Source organism: Oxyura jamaicensis, chromosome 1, assembly GCF_011077185.1.
Source record: "Oxyura jamaicensis isolate SHBP4307 breed ruddy duck chromosome 1, BPBGC_Ojam_1.0, whole genome shotgun sequence".
In the NCBI taxonomy this organism is placed as follows: domain Eukaryota; kingdom Metazoa; phylum Chordata; class Aves; order Anseriformes; family Anatidae; genus Oxyura; species Oxyura jamaicensis.
In genome coordinates, this window is record NC_048893.1 from 134,758,252 (window position 1) to 134,776,245 (window position 17,994).

The 17,994-nt window shown below is 40.5% G+C and overlaps 1 protein-coding gene across 6 annotated transcripts in view; it reads left to right on the forward strand.

The window, feature by feature from the left end:
• Window positions 1-11,647: 11,647 nt before the first annotated feature.
• Window positions 11,648-17,994, forward strand: part of HERC2 (HECT and RLD domain containing E3 ubiquitin protein ligase 2) — a 111,697-nt gene continuing 105,350 nt past the window's right edge. For 3 of the 6 annotated variants that reach the window (XM_035315121.1, XM_035315145.1, XM_035315135.1), the window contains exons 1-2: window positions 11,648-11,708; window positions 12,115-12,235. In XM_035315121.1, the coding sequence (XP_035171012.1) occupies window positions 12,164-12,235 (72 nt within the window). In that variant the 5' untranslated portion in view covers window positions 11,648-11,708; window positions 12,115-12,163. Of the gene's footprint in view, window positions 11,723-12,114; window positions 12,236-17,994 lie in introns of all 6 variants that reach the window. The other 3 variants (XM_035315124.1, XM_035315127.1, XM_035315155.1) reach the window with 3 other exon arrangements.

Below are 17,994 nucleotides of genomic sequence, written 5' to 3' on the forward strand. Positions count from 1 at the left end.
AAAGAAAATAGTCACTTTCTAGTTTGGAACTGCACCATATTAAAAGAAAAAGACCATATAGAAATTGACCGATAGATTTGAAGTCCACAACAAAGTGCTATACATGATGCTAATAGTAGATAGTGATGGTGATAGTACAGCTTGTGTGGTCTGCATAGTGTTCAAAAAGACTTAGGGGAAAAACAGAAGGTCAGGACTGCTCAAGAGTTGTGATCTTTAACTAATGGGGGAATTCTGTTATAAACTTAAGATGGCTGTGCAAGATGCTTTTGTTATAAATGGTGCTGACCAGTCAAAACATGGGTTGTTTGCTGTTTTATTTACCTGTTGGCTTGTTAATGGAGATTAACTGTAGACCATTTGTCATTTGTTTTTATGCAAGGAGTAGATGTGTCAAGGAAATTCATGGGGTACTGCTGAGAGCTAACTTTGAGTGTAATATTTGGGTAACACAGACAAAAATGCCTTACAATGCAAAATCATATTTACTCTGTATCACAGGCAGAGTTCTGAAACAAGACTCTGAAAGCCTAAATAGCAGAGCTGTATTAATACATGCAAAATAATTTTCCTTTGCAGAGTTAGTTGTTTTGTACTCTTTCCATTCCTCTTCTTCTTTATTTTGCTGTTGTACTATTTTAGACATATTAAAATTAGTGAAGTGTTCATTTTTATTGCTGTCATAGGATGGACATTTAATGCTTTAAGGGTTAATTCTGACTAAATTTAGCCCAGCAGCAGCCCTTTCCAGATAAATGAATCTAACAAGACTGTCATTTAGATTTAATATCAGGAGCTATTTGCCAGTGAAGTAAGGCAAAGCATCACTCAGGGTCCATCCAAATTGTCTGTCTTCATGATCACTGTAATCTAAATTACATCCAAATTACCAGAGAATAGTTTAGTAATACAAAAGGAGCTGTAGAAGAACTGGGGCTAAAATTCTTTCTTTTTTGTATTACAGCACTGAAATATTAAAGCTACATCAATGCCCTTGTCCCTACTAAAATGTCACTTGAACAGAGTGTAACGTCAGCAATCAGCAAACCTTTGCTGTATGCAGAGGCATCGGTGATGTGTTAGCTGCTGAAATGGTGTCTGTTAGTATAAATGCAAATCTTCAAAACTTCTGCCCTTAATTAGTTTGCACCACTCAAAGTATCATCTGTGAAGCCGCTTATGCCACTTAGGCTTGTTAGCTGAAGGTCATTGATCTTATAAAGGGCGAAGATGTTGGCTGCTGTTGGCTGCATTGGCCTCTGTCAGGCACGTCAGCTTGCAGCTAAGTGTGTAACTCTTCCACAGAAGAGCAAAGGATGCCAAAATCAGATGTAAAATACAAGTTTTTTCAGAATGATGATGATAACTAAAACTTGCACTGATTTCTGAGCCTGCATATATACGTGCAGCACCTCCTACTTTACTATTCTTATTTTCGGTAGGGGATTGACGGGGAGGTGAGGATATTACTTCAGCATTGTCTCCACTACTCCAGACAATCCGTAAAGGCTGAAAAATCGGGGCATGAGTTGGTCGATGTGCAGCACCATGGGTGTGGATAAGTCTTTTAACTCTTGTCTTTTGCTTCCAGTTCAGTCTATTTGCCTTCACCCAGTGACAGCCAAGCTTCATCTCACCTTCTCTGAGCTGTGGAGTTGCTTCCCCACTGTGCCACATGGCAGAGGAACGCCCTGGACTTCACACAGAACCTGAGGGGACATTATCTTCTTGGACTGTGGTCTGAGCAACTCCTGTGTCTGGTACCCAGGAGGACAGAGAGCAGGAAATTACTATTAATTTAGCAGTTAATGAATAACGCAAATAGACACCAGGCTCTTTGCAGCCTCCTCTTGTATCCAAAGACAAAATGAAGCAAATAAGTAGGATAACTACAAGGAACAAGCTGCACTGCTCTGGCCATAGGCTTAAAGGATGTGATTTTCCTCCAACAGGATCCCAAGTGGAGTAACTGCTTTGTTATCCAGGCTGTCATCTTGTATTTTGGAATTAATTTTTCCTAGCTTGCTTTTTAGGAGCATGTGAAATACTTTATCCTAGCTTGTTATTTTTCTATTAAACAAAGAAAACTTCCTGTGAGAAGAAGCAATGTGCTTGTGTTGCCACTATTGCTGTGGCGGCTTGGGTTAAAAAAATATGTTTAAACTTGGGTAGCATAACTCTCTGCTGGAAAACTATTCCGATGCTTCAGAGAAGATTTAGTGACAGGTTTGAGCTAGCATTTTCTGACCAGAAAATTCCACTGTGAAACAAAGAAACAAACAACACATAAAATGTGAACTGTATCCAGTTTGTAATTTCCTCTGAGTAATCCAGGTCTAATATAATGTAACAGGACTGGCATAGCTGGAGTGAGTGGAGATGATTTATTACCAGAATTGATTGTAGAAATGAGATTGGAGTCCTGTGACCTTCCTTCTTTAAACAAACAAACAAATAAGAAGAAGATGCGTATTTTTTCTTAAAGATCATCGAGAGAGCCACGTCAGGATTTTACTCTCAACACCATCAGTGTAAGTCCGTTCTTCCAGCCTGATACTCTCGCTCCACAACTCACTTCACCATCTTTCTTTACCGTGGGTGAGATGCCTGCATTTCTGAGTGTGATTCCTCCCTCTTGCTGAGGGTGGAATGAGTGGCATTTGAGGTGTTTATTCCTTGCCGCTGGCAGTAGATGTAGTCCAAGGAACTAGCCTAGAACAGCTGACACTAGCCTCAAACAATGCTGTATTTTAAAATAGCATAAGTGGGAGAAGTATTGGGGGTCACTGATTATAATAAAAAGAATATGCTCTACAGCATTGTTTCTGATAGTTTTCTATTTCAGATGTGCAGTCCTAGTGACCTCCCTCTCCAATTACACCTTGTATGTACCGCTGTAAATCAGTTATATCTGATTTACTCGACATCAAACTTTGTGTCTGCCATCGTATTACCCAGATGAGAAGTAAATGCAACCACAGATTTCAGATGGGACTGGGAGCTGTCTGTCTTCAACACAGGAGGGAAGCTTGTATGTCTTGGGTAACTCATAAAAGTCGAGGGATCTTTTCACCTATAAAAAGTTATTTATTAATAACATATCGATAAACAACTTCACTAATGTCAGCCTCAGAACCAGATTGTTATAAATGTGCCAGGCTGTAAACTAGATTTACCTTTTGGATCTGGTCTCAAGCATAGTATATTAGCTCCAAAGACAGCTCCCATTTTCTCAGCTCCTCTTGAGGCTATGTTAATAAATACCAATATAAAAGAGAAAAGAGGCTATAGAAGTGAAAAGAATTCAGATGCCATCAGTAATGGAGAAGTGTTGATGGTATGAGTGGAAAAGGCTAAAAACTTTATAAAACATTGATATCTCAAATGTATTATGTTGAAAGCTAGAATCCATCTGGGACAGATATAGGAACAAGAATCACAGTCTTTTGGGGGGAGGACGGGGGGACGGGGACAGGGACGGGGGGTGGGACGGGGACGGGAGTGTGTGTGTGGGAGATCTGCATTCATAGTTTTAAAATGCATGTGGGGCCAAAACTGCATGTATATAGTAGGGGCTGTTGTGTGAGGGGCAGAGATCCGATAGGAGAAGGTCCCCAAACCTTACGATTAAGCTGGAGTCTTTACCATCACAGCACAGACATCACAGCTTTACATCATACCAGTCAGCCAACTTCATAGGAAAGGTTTCATAAATGTTTATTAAAATCTTATATACTGTCTGCAAATGGACTAGAAATTCAAAATTGGTAGGGAAGAGAAGATTCATAACAGCTCATTTCCCAGTGTTGCAGTTTTCTTGGCTATAATATTCTTCAAAGAGTTATGAACAAGGTAAGATGAAAAAGACTTTCAAGGTCTAATTTTTCAAAAATACTGATCATTGAGAAGTTGAAATGACATGGTGTAGAGACAAATCTATGATCTGGTTGAGAAGTAATGAAAACCTACTGCTCTGAAGAAAGCATTAAGAGCTGGGTACAACCACTGTATAGGACTTAGCAGTGTTAATGCTCTCATCCCAAAGCAGAAGAAAACCAGGTGTGAATGCTGTTGGTTGCAGCACTTGGTTGTGTTTGCTCCAAACATAAAATACCACAAATGCAACAGAGGCTAGCGTAGGAACAAGCTGAAGCACACGCTCTCCTGGTGGACTGTTTTCCTTCCTATTTGAACTAATGAATTCCTTTTAGACCGCTCACTGTTGGCATCCCCTTAGGGTGCAAACCGCACTAGCATGTCTGAAATATCACGTGATTCTCCCTCAAGGATAAAATACTTTCTGAAATTGTAACAAATGGGGTGGGATTGGAAAAACAGATGAGAAGGAGCAAAATCTCCCTTTATGATTGGCACATGGGAGAAACAAAACAGAGATTGTCCACGACCGTTCGTATACATCTGAGGAAAGGGAGTTGTGTTCACTTTCCTGATTCATAAGCCAAATAGATTGCTGGTGTTTTGGATTCATATTCATTTTATGTATTAAGGACAGACCCAATAAGTTGTCTTGATTCTCTTCCCTCCTGCCCCCCAACCTGGGCTTGTGCTTTGACCAACCTGTCCTTGACCTTTCTATTTGGCTGTTGATACCTCGCCCAACACCAGGCAGCAAGGACAAAACATGGCATAAGTCCAACTCATTCAAACACTTTTTTAAGTAAGTTTTTTTTCTTTCCCTATGAAGCATTTTTGTATGGAAGGATACCATATGGCTCTAGGTTAACAAACCCTTTATAGAAATACTGCTTCCTTTCCTGTTTAAATGAGTAAAGATTCCCATCAGCATTCATAAAGTGTTCCCCTATATATTAAGCAATGTAAAAAAGCTAAAGTGTTTTTGGCCATCTTCCAAGCATTAGGAGAAACTCAATACTTGGTAGTTTCTAAATGGAAAGAATTAAAATTAGCATCATGCTGTCTTCTTATATTGTATGAGATTTTTCTCATGCTTTGATTATTGGCTAAAGGATACTGTTCCTCTCTCTGTCTAGTAAAGTTTCATCCTTCTGCATCCACCTACACTATCTAAAGGGCATAGATTAAAAAAGTCTAGATCTTTAAGAGACCTTTTCTCATTTTGCCAAACAATTTCCATTTTGTTCCTAAGTCTTCTGCAATGAACTATGCATTCTAATTGGGGGGGGAGGGAGCAACATTTTTTGTTTATCTGCTTAAACTCAAAATGCAAAATGTCCTTGCAGTTCAAAATGCACACTAAACGTCCCTCCATCATGTTATGTGATTGTGAAGCATGTTGCAGCGCTCACTGATGGGTTATTTTCTAAATGTTAACTAGGCAACTAGCCTGCTATCAGACAGGAAAGGTTCAAATACTGATAATCCAAATGCGTGATATTATGATAACACAGACTCGTTCTGCCCTCAATATACAGGTCAGTATAATAGTGAGGATATGCTTCAATTTCTAGCATTTCTAGCATAACTGTAGCATTATCTTGATGTTTGGGTGGATTTTAAAATTTTACCTTGATGATTTTAAAAATCTAATTTTTGTAGGTGAACTGCTTTATGAGCACAGCTTAATACTGTAATCTTTAGATCCCATAATAGATGGCATTATTAGCAAATCTTTTTTCTTGTATAGAATATTCCTGTAACTGAGAATCCCTTTTAAATTCAAACGTATCCTGCTTGGATTTAAGTAATTAATTGTATTTAATATGAAAATGATAAAGAGCTTATGGAGGGTGCTAATTTTAGTTCATGGAATGCATATATATTTCCTGTCTGAATTTCTGACCTGTCCTTTGCTGTATACCAGATACCTTTCATTTTCATAGGTCTGTAATGGATATCTGAGTATTTATGCAGTATTTATTTCCAAAGTCTTCTGAAGATCGGCTTAATGAGCATATTCAAGCTGTCATTTCCAAAGCTACTTTGCGAGTCAGAGAACAAGATCCATCTCAAATATTTAATGAAATGATTATTTTGAGTTTATAATTTAAAGAAATATAAGGAATTAATTAATTTATTATTGTTGTTGAGTTCAGAGACGCAAATCAGATCAGACTGGTTTGGGCTGTAAAGCAAGAGTCTTCCTGGACAGAAAAACTGGGTCTGGCCTGGAGAAGCAAAACAATCCTTTTTCTCTGTAATGGAAGACATTACCTGGAGAATGAACTGTTGGGATATCATTTTTCTGGGAGACCAGAAACACTTGTGGTTGGCATTGAAAGAGCAAAATAAAGGGTAGGTGAGGCTGAATTTTGAGCTTACTGAAGTCGATGAAAACTTACTGCTTGCTTTAACAAGGACAGGATTTACCCTCATTTAAAAAATAATTAACTATGCAAAATGTAATTAACAATGGAGTCTAATTAGCTACCTTTGCGAAGTGTGGTTTTATGGTGACAAGTTTTAGTTGCTCTGTCCTTCATTTTTCTTAACACTGTGAATTGCTTTTCCAACACCACCTCTGCAGTTGAGCTGTGTCAGCTGTACAATGCGCTGTGACTCGCAGGTCAAAGACTTTCCACAAAGAAAAACCATCACGAGAGAAGGACTTGTTGAAGCTCGGTGTGTAAGCAATATTCGTCATTTAAGATCAGGGCTAAGCAAAAAGGAGGGGCAGGGTTAACCTAATTCTGTTTAATACTGGAACAATACAGTTTCTGAACTCAATATGAGTAACATGAGTTTCTGAACTCACTGCCTAATAAAGGTGGGACTGAAATCATCTTGGAAGGCTTTGGGTTAGAATAAAGATATGTCAGAGAAAAAGATGAGAAACAGCAGGGCTGTGACTGCTGCAGGTGAGAAAGGACCAGAAAGCCATGCACGGAGGAAGAAGATGCTTCATTGTCCTGAAGAGGCATAAGGAAAGAGGGTTGGGATATTGATGGCAAGAGGTTTGGGGTTTTGAACAAAAAGGCTGCTTCCTTTGTTTTGTTGTTCTGTTTATGTAAATATTTTTTTTTTCCAGTAATTAAGATGGCTAGGAGAAAGCATCATTATGACTATTGAGAAATACTGGTGTGTGGGGGAAGGAAGAGAGTACTTTTATGTCCTTACTCTGTCCTATTTTCCCCCTGAAGAAAGCACTGGTGTGGAATAATATGTACTGACCAATGTGAACTGACAGCATTCGTTGCAAATAATATAATAAAGAAATAATGGGCCTCATCATGATCTTTTAATTGCATAAAGCTGAAATTTTGGCCAACAGTTCAGTTCAGAGTGTCTTAAAATAACAAAAGCTACTTGTAAAATTTTCTCACTTTCTTTGGGAAAGCCTTCATCACAGGGAATTAGCCAGGAAATTCTTTGTGACCTGTTTTAAGCCCCGAGTGGACTGGATTTTGTATTTTGTGGATGATAACACACAAAGACTTTGAAACTCAGTGGGAGAGCTCCACACAAATGGCTCTTGAAAAAAATTACAAACAAAAAAGCCATTGTCTCGCAGCGAACAGTTGGGCGCTGCTCTTACAGAGATGGTTTTGTGTCCCTTTCACATGAGTAACAATTATTGAGAGAAAATGAGAGAAAAGGAATGTCCCACATTTTGCTGATGTTAGAACAAGAACAGACTCCCAAGAGTCATACATTTAAAATAATTATTAATTAGTAAAGATTTGACCGTTATACCTAGAACACCTGCGGGTAGGGCAGGGTACTGGTTATATGTAAACATATTCTTTAATATTTGAGGTCCTTTATGAATAAAAAAGTTCATTCTCATCTTTTGTACGTTGGCTCTTAAGGTTTTGAATTTAGTCACTTGAGAATGCAGTTGCCTCATTTTTTGTGACTGATCTTGTCATTGCTTATGATCTCATTGTCACAAGTGAAATAAAAACAAATATTGTGCTGCCTAGATTGTTCAGAGATACTTCTGTCTGTTCTGCTTTAGATTATTAGTATTAGATTATTAGTGTTTAGTATTAGTTTATTCAGTTAGTTACTGTTCTTCCCGACCTCCTTAGACCTGTCTGACTGTAACTGCAAGTGCATGGAGGTGAGGGGAGGGCACCATCCATGCTAACAACCCTACATTTTCCAGCCTTGCATGTGTACCACCATCCTACTTTTCCTCTACCTCCTGTACCCCAAAAGTGCCTCTCCTCTGGTATGTCTCCTCCACCACATTTACAGCAAAAGAGAGGTCTCCTGCCCGAAGCCAGGCATTTTTAGAACGCACTCTATTGTTTGTAAGTGCTCTAATAAGTGCATCAGAGAATGAGACCCTATTAGAAAGCATTCTGATATATCTACTTGTTGTTTTAGTCTGTATTAATAGTGATTTATACAACATACCTAGAAGCAGCTACATGTAAAAGACTGACTTTGTTTGTCCACAGAAATTAGATTTTTCCATGTCCAGCCATTTTGCTGGAGGAAGCAAGAAAGAAGTGTGAGGGTTTTGACAGATTTGCAGTGAAAGCTGAGAGTTTTCTTACACCTCACTAGCAGCCTGCCCTGCCATCCCGAGGATGTTGGTGTCTCTAAGGCAGGGACATCAGATCCACTTAATGATTTTCTTGGGTGTACAGTAGGTTACTTGTGCAAGCTGGGCCACAAAGGATGACAGCTGGTGAACCGATTTTCAAGATCATATAATCCTGCTTTAAGATGGAAATATGCATCAGAAGAGTAGAGCACAAGAGCGGCTGTGGAGTGGTAGCACTCTGCCTGTTTGGCTTGAACTTGCCTTCAGAAGTCTGCCAGACACGTACATTACCACTTTCATTACCTTGGTCTGTCAGAAGTAAAACAATACATCATTGTTATTTAAACAACATCAGAATAACATAGTTATTGATGGACTTAATAGTGCAAGTACTGTGTATAAAGATGATTACAGGTTCCAGAGTCTTTGCATTTTCTGATTATTAATGGAACTGAATTTAATAATATCATCAAAATAATTATTTTGTTTTACCAGATATACTTTTCTCTCTGAAAAAATTGGTGGGTACATAGTATTTTTGTAAATGAGAATGCCATTTTAGATTGCATCATGCTATTACAGTGCATTTCAAATGCAAACAAAAATTATTCATCAGAAGTGATATCTAAATCTGGAAATACAAAATAATCATAAATTCTTCAGAGGCATCACTATCTGTTGAATTTCCATGGTTACTGCACCCAAATATGTTTTGATTTTTGTGGAAGTGGGTGAGTACAGGAAGTTCCAGCTGAATATGAGGGGGCACTTTACTATGAGCATTGGCACAGTTTGCCCAGAGAGGTTGTAGAGGCTCCTTCTCTGGAGATATTCAAAACCTGCCTGGATGCCATCCTGTACAAAGTGCTCTAGGCAATCCTGCTTGGCAGGGGGGTTGGACCAGATGATCTTCAGAGGTCCCTTCCAACCTTGGCCATTCTAGGATGCTGTGAGTACCTGCTAATTGGGCCAATGATTCAAGTCTAACAAGTTAGCCAGTTATGCACTCTTCAAATTATTCTCATCAAGAGTTAACAACAGAAGATTACTGCTGCTTGTTATTTAGTAAGAGACTTATCTGAAATAAATGCAAAGGACTTTTTGGAGAGCCAAATAAAAATGGCAGAGAATGCAGCACATGCAAAGCATCTCTCTGATATCTGACTTGCAAATCACAATCAATGGGCACCATGGTTTCAGCCAAGTTTTACTAATGCCTTCTGGTTTGGACTCCATTGCAAAGTATTTTTTATTCCTACTTGGAGCATGATAATATGACTACTTCGTCGTATTTCTAGTCTACCAGGAAATACGAGACTAAGACATTTCCCATCCTGGTGCGCTAGTTGCTGCTCAGCCATGGACTAGCCAGAGTAGACATGACATGAAATGCATGACAAAACTTCCACTTCCCTGATATATAACATAAAGCTTTTGACATATAGGCATTTGGGCAGATTTTTCAAGGGAAACCACTTTTGTTTTTAAAGGTCCATATTTTGGAGTTTCACAGAGTAACCCGAGGAAATAAGTTATTTCTGTATTTATTATATTCTATATTTTATATAAATTTTCAGGCAGTTCAGAGATGTTGTACAGCTTTTCACTTAAGGTGACCGTGTCTTCATCCCATAGAGGTCCATGGTGAGTGACAATCTGAGCAGTTAGGTCATGGCAGCATTTTTCTGTTACTTTGAAAATGAACACCACAAATCAAATTCACTTTACTATTAACAATTATCAAAATGCTTCTTAGAAACACAGGATGGTTTGGGTTGGAAGGGACCTTAGAGATCATCTAGTTCCAACCCCTCTGCCATGGGCAGGGACACCTCCCACCAGACCGGGTTGCCCAAAGCCCCATCCAGCCTGGCCTTGAACACCTCCAGGGATGGGGCATCCACAGCTTCTCTGGGCAGCCTGTGGCAGTGCCTCACCACCCTCAGAGTGAAGAATTTCCTCCTAACATCTAATCTAAATCTACCATCTTATAGTTTAAAGCCTTACTGTCACTCCACTCCCTGACCAAGAGTCCCTCCCCAGCTTTCCTGTAGGTCCCCTTTAGGTACTGGATGGCCACTGTAAGATCTCCTTGGAGCCTTCTCTTCTCCACGCTGAACAACCCCAACTCCCTCAGCCTGTCTTTGTAGGAGAGGCACTTCATCCATCTGATCATCCTTGTGGCCCTCCTCTGGATTGCTAAAACAGGTCCGTGCCTTTTTTTACTTCTTAAATAATAATGACAATAAAACGATTTGCCTAAGCATGATAACCTTAGCCTAAATGCATGCAAGTGGTCCTGGTTCTGCTGGAATTTTGTTGATGCGCAGCCTGTGGTTGCACATGGGCCAAAGCCCATCGTGGTCCCATCTGCCAAGCCCTGCTCCCACCTTCAGGCTCCTTGAGTGCTGGAGAACCGCAGGCTACGCGTGGCGAGTTACTGTAATTTTGATTAATTTGAATTTCACACTGCGGATCCATTCTGCCATCCCCAGCACAGTTATGTGGAAGCCAAAGTGTTTCCTCCAGCACAGCTTCTCCCTTCGGCAACGGGAGCGCCGCCTTGGCCTGCAGCCCCCTCGGTCCTGCCAACTCCCCACCTCACCCCTGCAGCCCCCTGCCCCGTGCCCAGGGGCACCACTTCCCTTCAGCCCCCCTCTCAGGCTGCTGCTGCCATGTTGGGTGCCGCTGCCCTACTCATCGCTGCCCTGAAATATTTAAAACCTGATCTTTATTTATGTAGGGATGAGCGTAACAGCAGAGCCCGCAGCTAAAGTGCCTGAAGGAAATAAAGCACACAACAGAACTTTTTTATTTTTGATGTTTTAAAATCTGTCTCTGGGTATAACGGAGGGCTGTGTTTTTGCTACTGTCTGTTTGATTTAATTTTATTTTAAACCGCGAGGCGGTTTAACACTTCAGACCTTAACCATGCTGGGGGAGGGTCGGGGGAGACGACGACGACGACTCAGGGGGACCCCCTCCCTCTACGCACTGCCCATCTATCTCCACTGCGCCGCTCCTCTCTATGGTGCGGCCTGCTCGGGGCAGGATGTCCCGCCTCCCCCTCCCCTTCTGATTGGCTGAGAGCCTCTCTGACGTACAAAGGGGCCGGGCGGAGAGGGGGCCGAGCTTCCCCAGCTTCCAGTGTGGAGGGAGGGCGGGCGCGGGGAAGGCAGGGCTCGGCGCTGCCGGCCGACGAGGGGGGGGGGCGGGCGGGGAGCGGGGAGGAGGGGCGAGGATAACCCGGGGCCGAGCGGGGCGAGGAGCCGCCGCCGCGGGCGGCCGGTGAGTGCGGGGAGCGGGCAGCGCCTCCATCTGCTGCTGCTGGGGGGAGGAACGACAGAGACCCCCCTCCCGGACCCAGCCCCGCGGATATGGTGGCGGCGGCGCCCCCGGTGCGGGGCGGGGGCCGTGCCCGGGCCTCCCTCCCTCCCTCGGTCCCTCCTTCCCTTCCTCAGTCCCCCTCCGTCCCCGAGGGGCTGCGCTAGGCCGCCCGGGGAGGCCTTCCCCGGGTGTCAGGGGAGGGGGTGGCCGCGGGTTTCCTCCCCCCTGAGGTCCCGGGGGGGTCTCTTGCACCCCAAATTATTGAAGACCCCAGGGAAGCCGCCCTCATCTCGGCTAAAATAACCCCGCACGGTGTGGTTTGTATGCCGGATTGTTATTTTTCTCCTCCTGTGGCAGGTTGGGTTGCTCGGCCAGCCCGGCGAGGAGGCTGGAGAAGGGAAGATGTCTTCTGAATCTTTTTGTCTGGCTGCGCAAGCGAGGTTCGACTCCAAATGGTTGAAGACAGACTTACAGGTGAGGCGTTAGGGGCTCGTGTCGCACGGTGGTGACCTTCCAGGATCAAGGATGCGTGTAGGCTGAACAGCTGACAAACAGAAAGCTGCAATGCTGCTGATGAGGTGGCTTACTGAAAGAAATACGTACTTGATATAACACTGCTTGTGAAGGAACACTGAATTATTTTGAGCTGCAAGTAGATCTGTGTTGTTGGTCCGGTCTCTTCTGCATAGAAACAAGCTGGACTACATGTGTGTGTTATTTTTGTGGAGTGCCAAAGCACACACCCGTGTATGCAGCAGCACAGTTAGAACCGAGTTTTTCCTTTAGGCTGTTGCTGAACTTCTTATCTTCAATGGCATTGGTGGTTTTAATGCACAAGAGAACTGATGTGAAAGACGATGGAAATTAACTTAAATTTTAAAGAGTTCAGATTAGCTTTTACCCCAATTGTTTGGGTAACAGGTGTAGGCTTCCTTTAAATTTTGTCCTTTTCCAAGGGAGTTAATTTTGTATGGAGTCTGTCAAAGAGATGTGGTTGAAATGGAACTGGTCTTTGTTGAAATGTACTAGTGTATGGTGAGTTTTGCTTTAGAAGATGACATGTTTACTTATCAAGATTGTGTGGTAGAGGATTGTGTGGTAGATGAATGATGATATTATCTTGTTTGCCCAATTCAGGTTTGAAAACTAAGGGGAAAATACAGAGAAGTTAAAGTGGTTTTGGTCAGTTATGTTTGGTTTGGATGAAATGGGTAACTAGAGTAAGTCCTTGTGTTGTCCATCTTCCTTCCTCCAGATGTGGCATAGAGATACCTTACTTTGAATAACCTTTGCAAGTTCTTGCTCAAATCTCTGAAGTTCTTGTTGGGACAGACCAGCTGGTGTTATTCCTTTGATATAGATTTATTTATTTATTAATTGCATCCTGAGTGACTTTACCCAAAAGTACATAGGCTGGATGGTAGAGTTCAGCTGTCATTGTGTCTGCAGTTCTATGTGCTTGTGACCGAAAAGCAGCCTTTCTCCAGTATTTTACATCAAACAAGCTAAATCGGATTCTGAAGTGACAGGCTTTGTATGTAACCATCAGGGCTCTACTATATAATGTAAGTGCCATAAAATCACAGGGGTCACTCTTGGTTTGGCTAGATGAGTTCTGTCTCTCATTTTCTTATTCTTTCCAAAGCCAAAAGTTTGGATTCAAAGATGTTTTGGCTAAGGAGGTGAATGTGCTTAGTACAAAAAAATTTTGAAGATGAGCATATTAACAATTACAGAAATGCTTTTCTAGTCCCTGGATGCTTAGTTCTAGATTGCAAATAAGTTGTTTTGACTACTGTAAAATTATAGCTGAAAAAAAGGCCATCTGTCTGTAATGACTGCTGAGTATGGATTGCCTGCCTTTCTTCCGTATTATACAAGGTGAAAAGTGTGACTATTCATGTGATTTGTCATTTTTCCTCTCTGTTGTAATGTGCTTTTTTTCTACATCCCTTTTTTATGCTTACATGCACTTTTGACAGGAAGGTTTCAATTGCCACCCATACCTTAAGGATTATTTTCAGCTGAGCTTATAAAATGCAGTGAAATACTTGTCTTTTATGGGATAGCTGTATAGTTAATGGGTTATAATAATGCCACTAAATAATAAACATCTTAATTTCTAACAAATCTCGGTGAATAAGTTCTTCTGTGAGAGTTCTTTGTGAGTAATAAGGTAGACTGTAATTGCCAAGGTACTCCCTTTGTTTTCTTCTAATCGTGCTCTAGCCAAAATAATGAGATTAATGGAATAAGTGAACAGTAATCGTTTGTGATCTGCTGGACACAAACATTGCTTCTCTGGAATGTGAAGCATAGCCAGACCTCCCAGGTATAATACAGTTTTCTTACTAGGTTAGCGATTTTTGACATTAGGCAGGTCCTCATCATAGAACTCTGTGTGGATGTATTCTGTTTGTTACTTTTTATTAATTAAAAAAAAAAAGAAAAGGCATGTGGCTCTTGATTTGCTCTTGTTATTATATTAAATGGCAGATGTCTTCTGTCAAGTAAAGGGGTTTGAGGCTCTGGGGAATTTTTGTATCGCTTGATTGACTGGCGTGACCTAGCTACTTGTGAAATCTCTTTGTAGGCATAAATCCTGTATCACTTTGTTCTGTTTGTACCAAGCATGCAGATTTCCTGCCTTGTATGTGTTGTTACCTGCTTACTGTAGAAGGGCCTTGTCAGTGTTCAAGAGACTGTCAACAGGAACTGAAATTATGAGAATAATACCTAGGAAAGATTTGAACAAAGGCGCATTGATTTAAGTGAACGAATCAAGCTGACTACACATTACTGATTAGAATTGACTCTGAAACTTTTCACTTTGCACCTAGATTCGTAATTTCTTGCTTTACAGTAGTCAAAAGAGCACGTTGCTGGGATTCCTTGGAGAAAGTTATACTGGGGAGTTCTTAACCTTAGGAGACATAAGAGATTAACCGGTCTTCAAAAGTAACTTTGCTGTTGTTGTTCTTGAATAACATTCTTTGCTGTTGCCTAATTTGAGGGATATAGCTGGAATTGGAAGGGAAGCATTTCTTCTGGTTGATGAGTAGTTTCCAAAGTCTGACTCCTCCATTTTTCTTGCCTCTGTTGCCAGAGGCTCTGTATTTAGACTTGATGGCTGTGGCAGTCATTGTGGATTAGAGGCACTGGAATCTCTCTGATGATCATTGGATTCTTTTTTGACTTTAGCTCAAGACAATGTTGCAGTAATAATGTAATAAATGATACTATAATGCTATGTGCATTAATAACAGTCTGTAATGTAGTGGTATTAATGGAATAAAATCCATGTGTCATTCTTTTCTTAGCATGGATTGTCTTTAATCACCTGTGAGAGCCACTCTTCCAGCTGGCATTCAGGCCAAATTTAAGTATACTTATATTGGGGTGTTAGTGTTAATAGACAAAGCCAGCATGGTGTAGCATATTATTACTGTTCTTAAGAAATTATCTTAGGCACGAGCCCTTTTGTAGTACCAGCAAGCCTTTAGCCTGCAGGAGCAACTGACGTGGTGTGAAAAGTTGGTGGAGACTATATATCTTGATGACAGAAATTTTGCTTCTGTTAATTTCTCTGAAACTGATTTAATCAATTTTTTATTATAGGAAGCCAAAAGTCTCTATAAAGACTTAAGTGCAGCCCTCAACTATTTCAGGTCTTTTTACAAACTTTGTAATTAATTGACCTGTATGTTTTACAGCTGCTAGAAAAGTCTAAAAAGTTTAGGGAAGTCTAAACACTCATTTTGTAAATTGTGTTTTATTCATGTTATTAATGATTTTTGTTAATTTGTGAGTTCCTGTTGGACCAAAGTTAGGCTCTGTGTTACCTGAAACAAACTGCTGCTGTAGCTGGACAAATCAGGTGGTTCAGCTCAATATGAGGTTGCATCAGCAATACAACGTATGTAATGTTTTCTTATATGCACATATCAGTGATGTAATTGTATAACAGCTAAGTAATCCTATGAAATAATAAAACCTGGAGTTGCTAGGAAGGTTGGATTAACACTCGTTACATTTTATTTTATACATTTTATATTTTTGGTTTTGTTTTAATGCATATTAAAACACATACACATGCATGTCTATTACTAGTAGAAACCATCACACGTGTAACAACATTGTTTGTAATGGGAGATTGTGTTCTAGCAAAGGCATCCCTCTTAAAAGGAAAACATAACAAAATACACATGGTAGGGAAGATTAAAGTTGTTTACTTAAACCTAGATAAGCAGTTTGCCAAGTCAATTTGAGCTTTAAATAGTTCCATTTAAGTGAAGTTTCTGCACCAGTTGTTTAGAACCTGATGCAGAGAACTTTAATTAGTGATGGCTGAATCATGAAAAAAATAGCATCAGTCAGCTAATGAGATGCATGTGTGCGTCTGGTGCTTATTGGTCTGCCCATTCTGGATCCTGCAGAGGACTATTGTGCTTAATAGCAGGGGATAAGGGAGAAAAGCTTTCATATTCCTGTAGCATAGGAAAAAAACCAAAACATACAATTTTAAGCAATAGTGAAAGGTGCAAGGGCTGTCTACAACAAAGAATAGGATGGATTTTCATCAGTTTTCATTGTTTATGGTTGGTAGGCTATTTCTGTCGTCTTTTGCCACAGGGATTTGAGAGATCTTTTTAAATTGAAGTAGCCACCTACAACTAATTGTATTTGCCTGAAATCTTTTCACCTTCCCCCAAAATTAAATTTGGCATCCGTATTTTTGTGAAAGGGCACCTCTTCTAGCACCTAGGTCGGTATCTTTGCTAATGTTAATAAATGATGTCTTGACCGTTAAGAAGTTAGTGAAAGATGCATTCTTTGTTTTGTTGATGTCCCTAATGTAGTGAAATTTGTAATAGAGAATTTTTAATATTTAAAAAATGAGGTGATGCTCTCCCTCCAGAATAAAAAGAAGGGGTCCAGAGGTGGAGTGAAGGCTGGACTTTACATGGAATGATAGGCTGGAGAAGTTAAACTCAATGTTTGTGCAGGTATTTGGGCTTAGAGCTACTGTTCCTCAAATGGAGGAAGTTAGAGAACTTCTCTCTCAACTTTGAGGGTAAGACTGAGTTTTTCTTTGCTTATGACCATTAAATGTTACTAAAATTTTGCAACAAATGGAAGCCTGGTAGACTGTCAACAGGGGGACATTTCTAGTTTGACCCCAAACCTGTTGATGTCACACAGTTCTTCTGAACTTTACTGTCTTTGTCATCAGAGCTTTAGAGCAAAATGTTAGACCTAATGATGTTGCACTGTGCTTTGTATGGGTGTGATTAGCAGCTGGGGTTTGTGGCATGCTTTAGCAGGGAAGGAAGGAGGCTAGGGCAGAATATGGAAGAGGAAGAAGACAAAATTAAAGCATGAATTGAAGGGATTCAAAACAGTGGAAGGACTTAGGAAAACACTCATTCTCGTGGGATATTAGTCTGTTCATGCATTGAAAAAATATTTTAATCTATTTCTAAATAAAAATGTATTTTAATGTAGCCTTTAGAATGTAACCAATAACTAATACAGAAGTAACTGAGTGGAAGAACAGATTTCTGTCCACATCCCCCCCCAACTGCTGACAATTCTGAGGTGAAGATTATTAAGTAGCTTATATTTTAAATCCATAATGACGTTTTGTGATTATCTTCTATTTCCAAAGTAGCTGTATAATCAGGAATCCTACCTGAATCAGACCTTACGGTCTTTATGTTTTCTTTCCCTTGCATCATTTTTCTCGAGCTCCATTTTACAGAGGCTTCTGTGCTCGTTACAGGAAAGTTTATGAAACCACATCAATAATGTGATCTGCTAGAGCATGTGGAATAAGCATTGTCTGATTTTAAATAGTTGACTTTAGAACCAAATCACAACTTCATCACAGCTTTTGATGGTTTTTAAAGTAACTTATTGAAATCAAACCCTGTAGTGGTGTTTTGTGGATTTTCAGAAGCTTATCCAGTTGTGGTTGCAATGCTTCATGTAAGGAAATGCTAATGCCTTGTTCTGTAGAGGTGATGGCAGGAGAGGGATGCATGGGGGCAGAATTTCACTGCCAGCCCCATTGGAAAATAGGAACAACATATGCTAGCACCAAACTAGAGATCCCTTTGACTTAATTAAGTCTTGTACTAGACAGAGTAAATTACAGTTTAACTGTGAGTTAAGATTAGCAAAAGATTAGAGTGGGGGCTGCTCAGTTTACAGTACAGTAAGAGTTTGCTTTG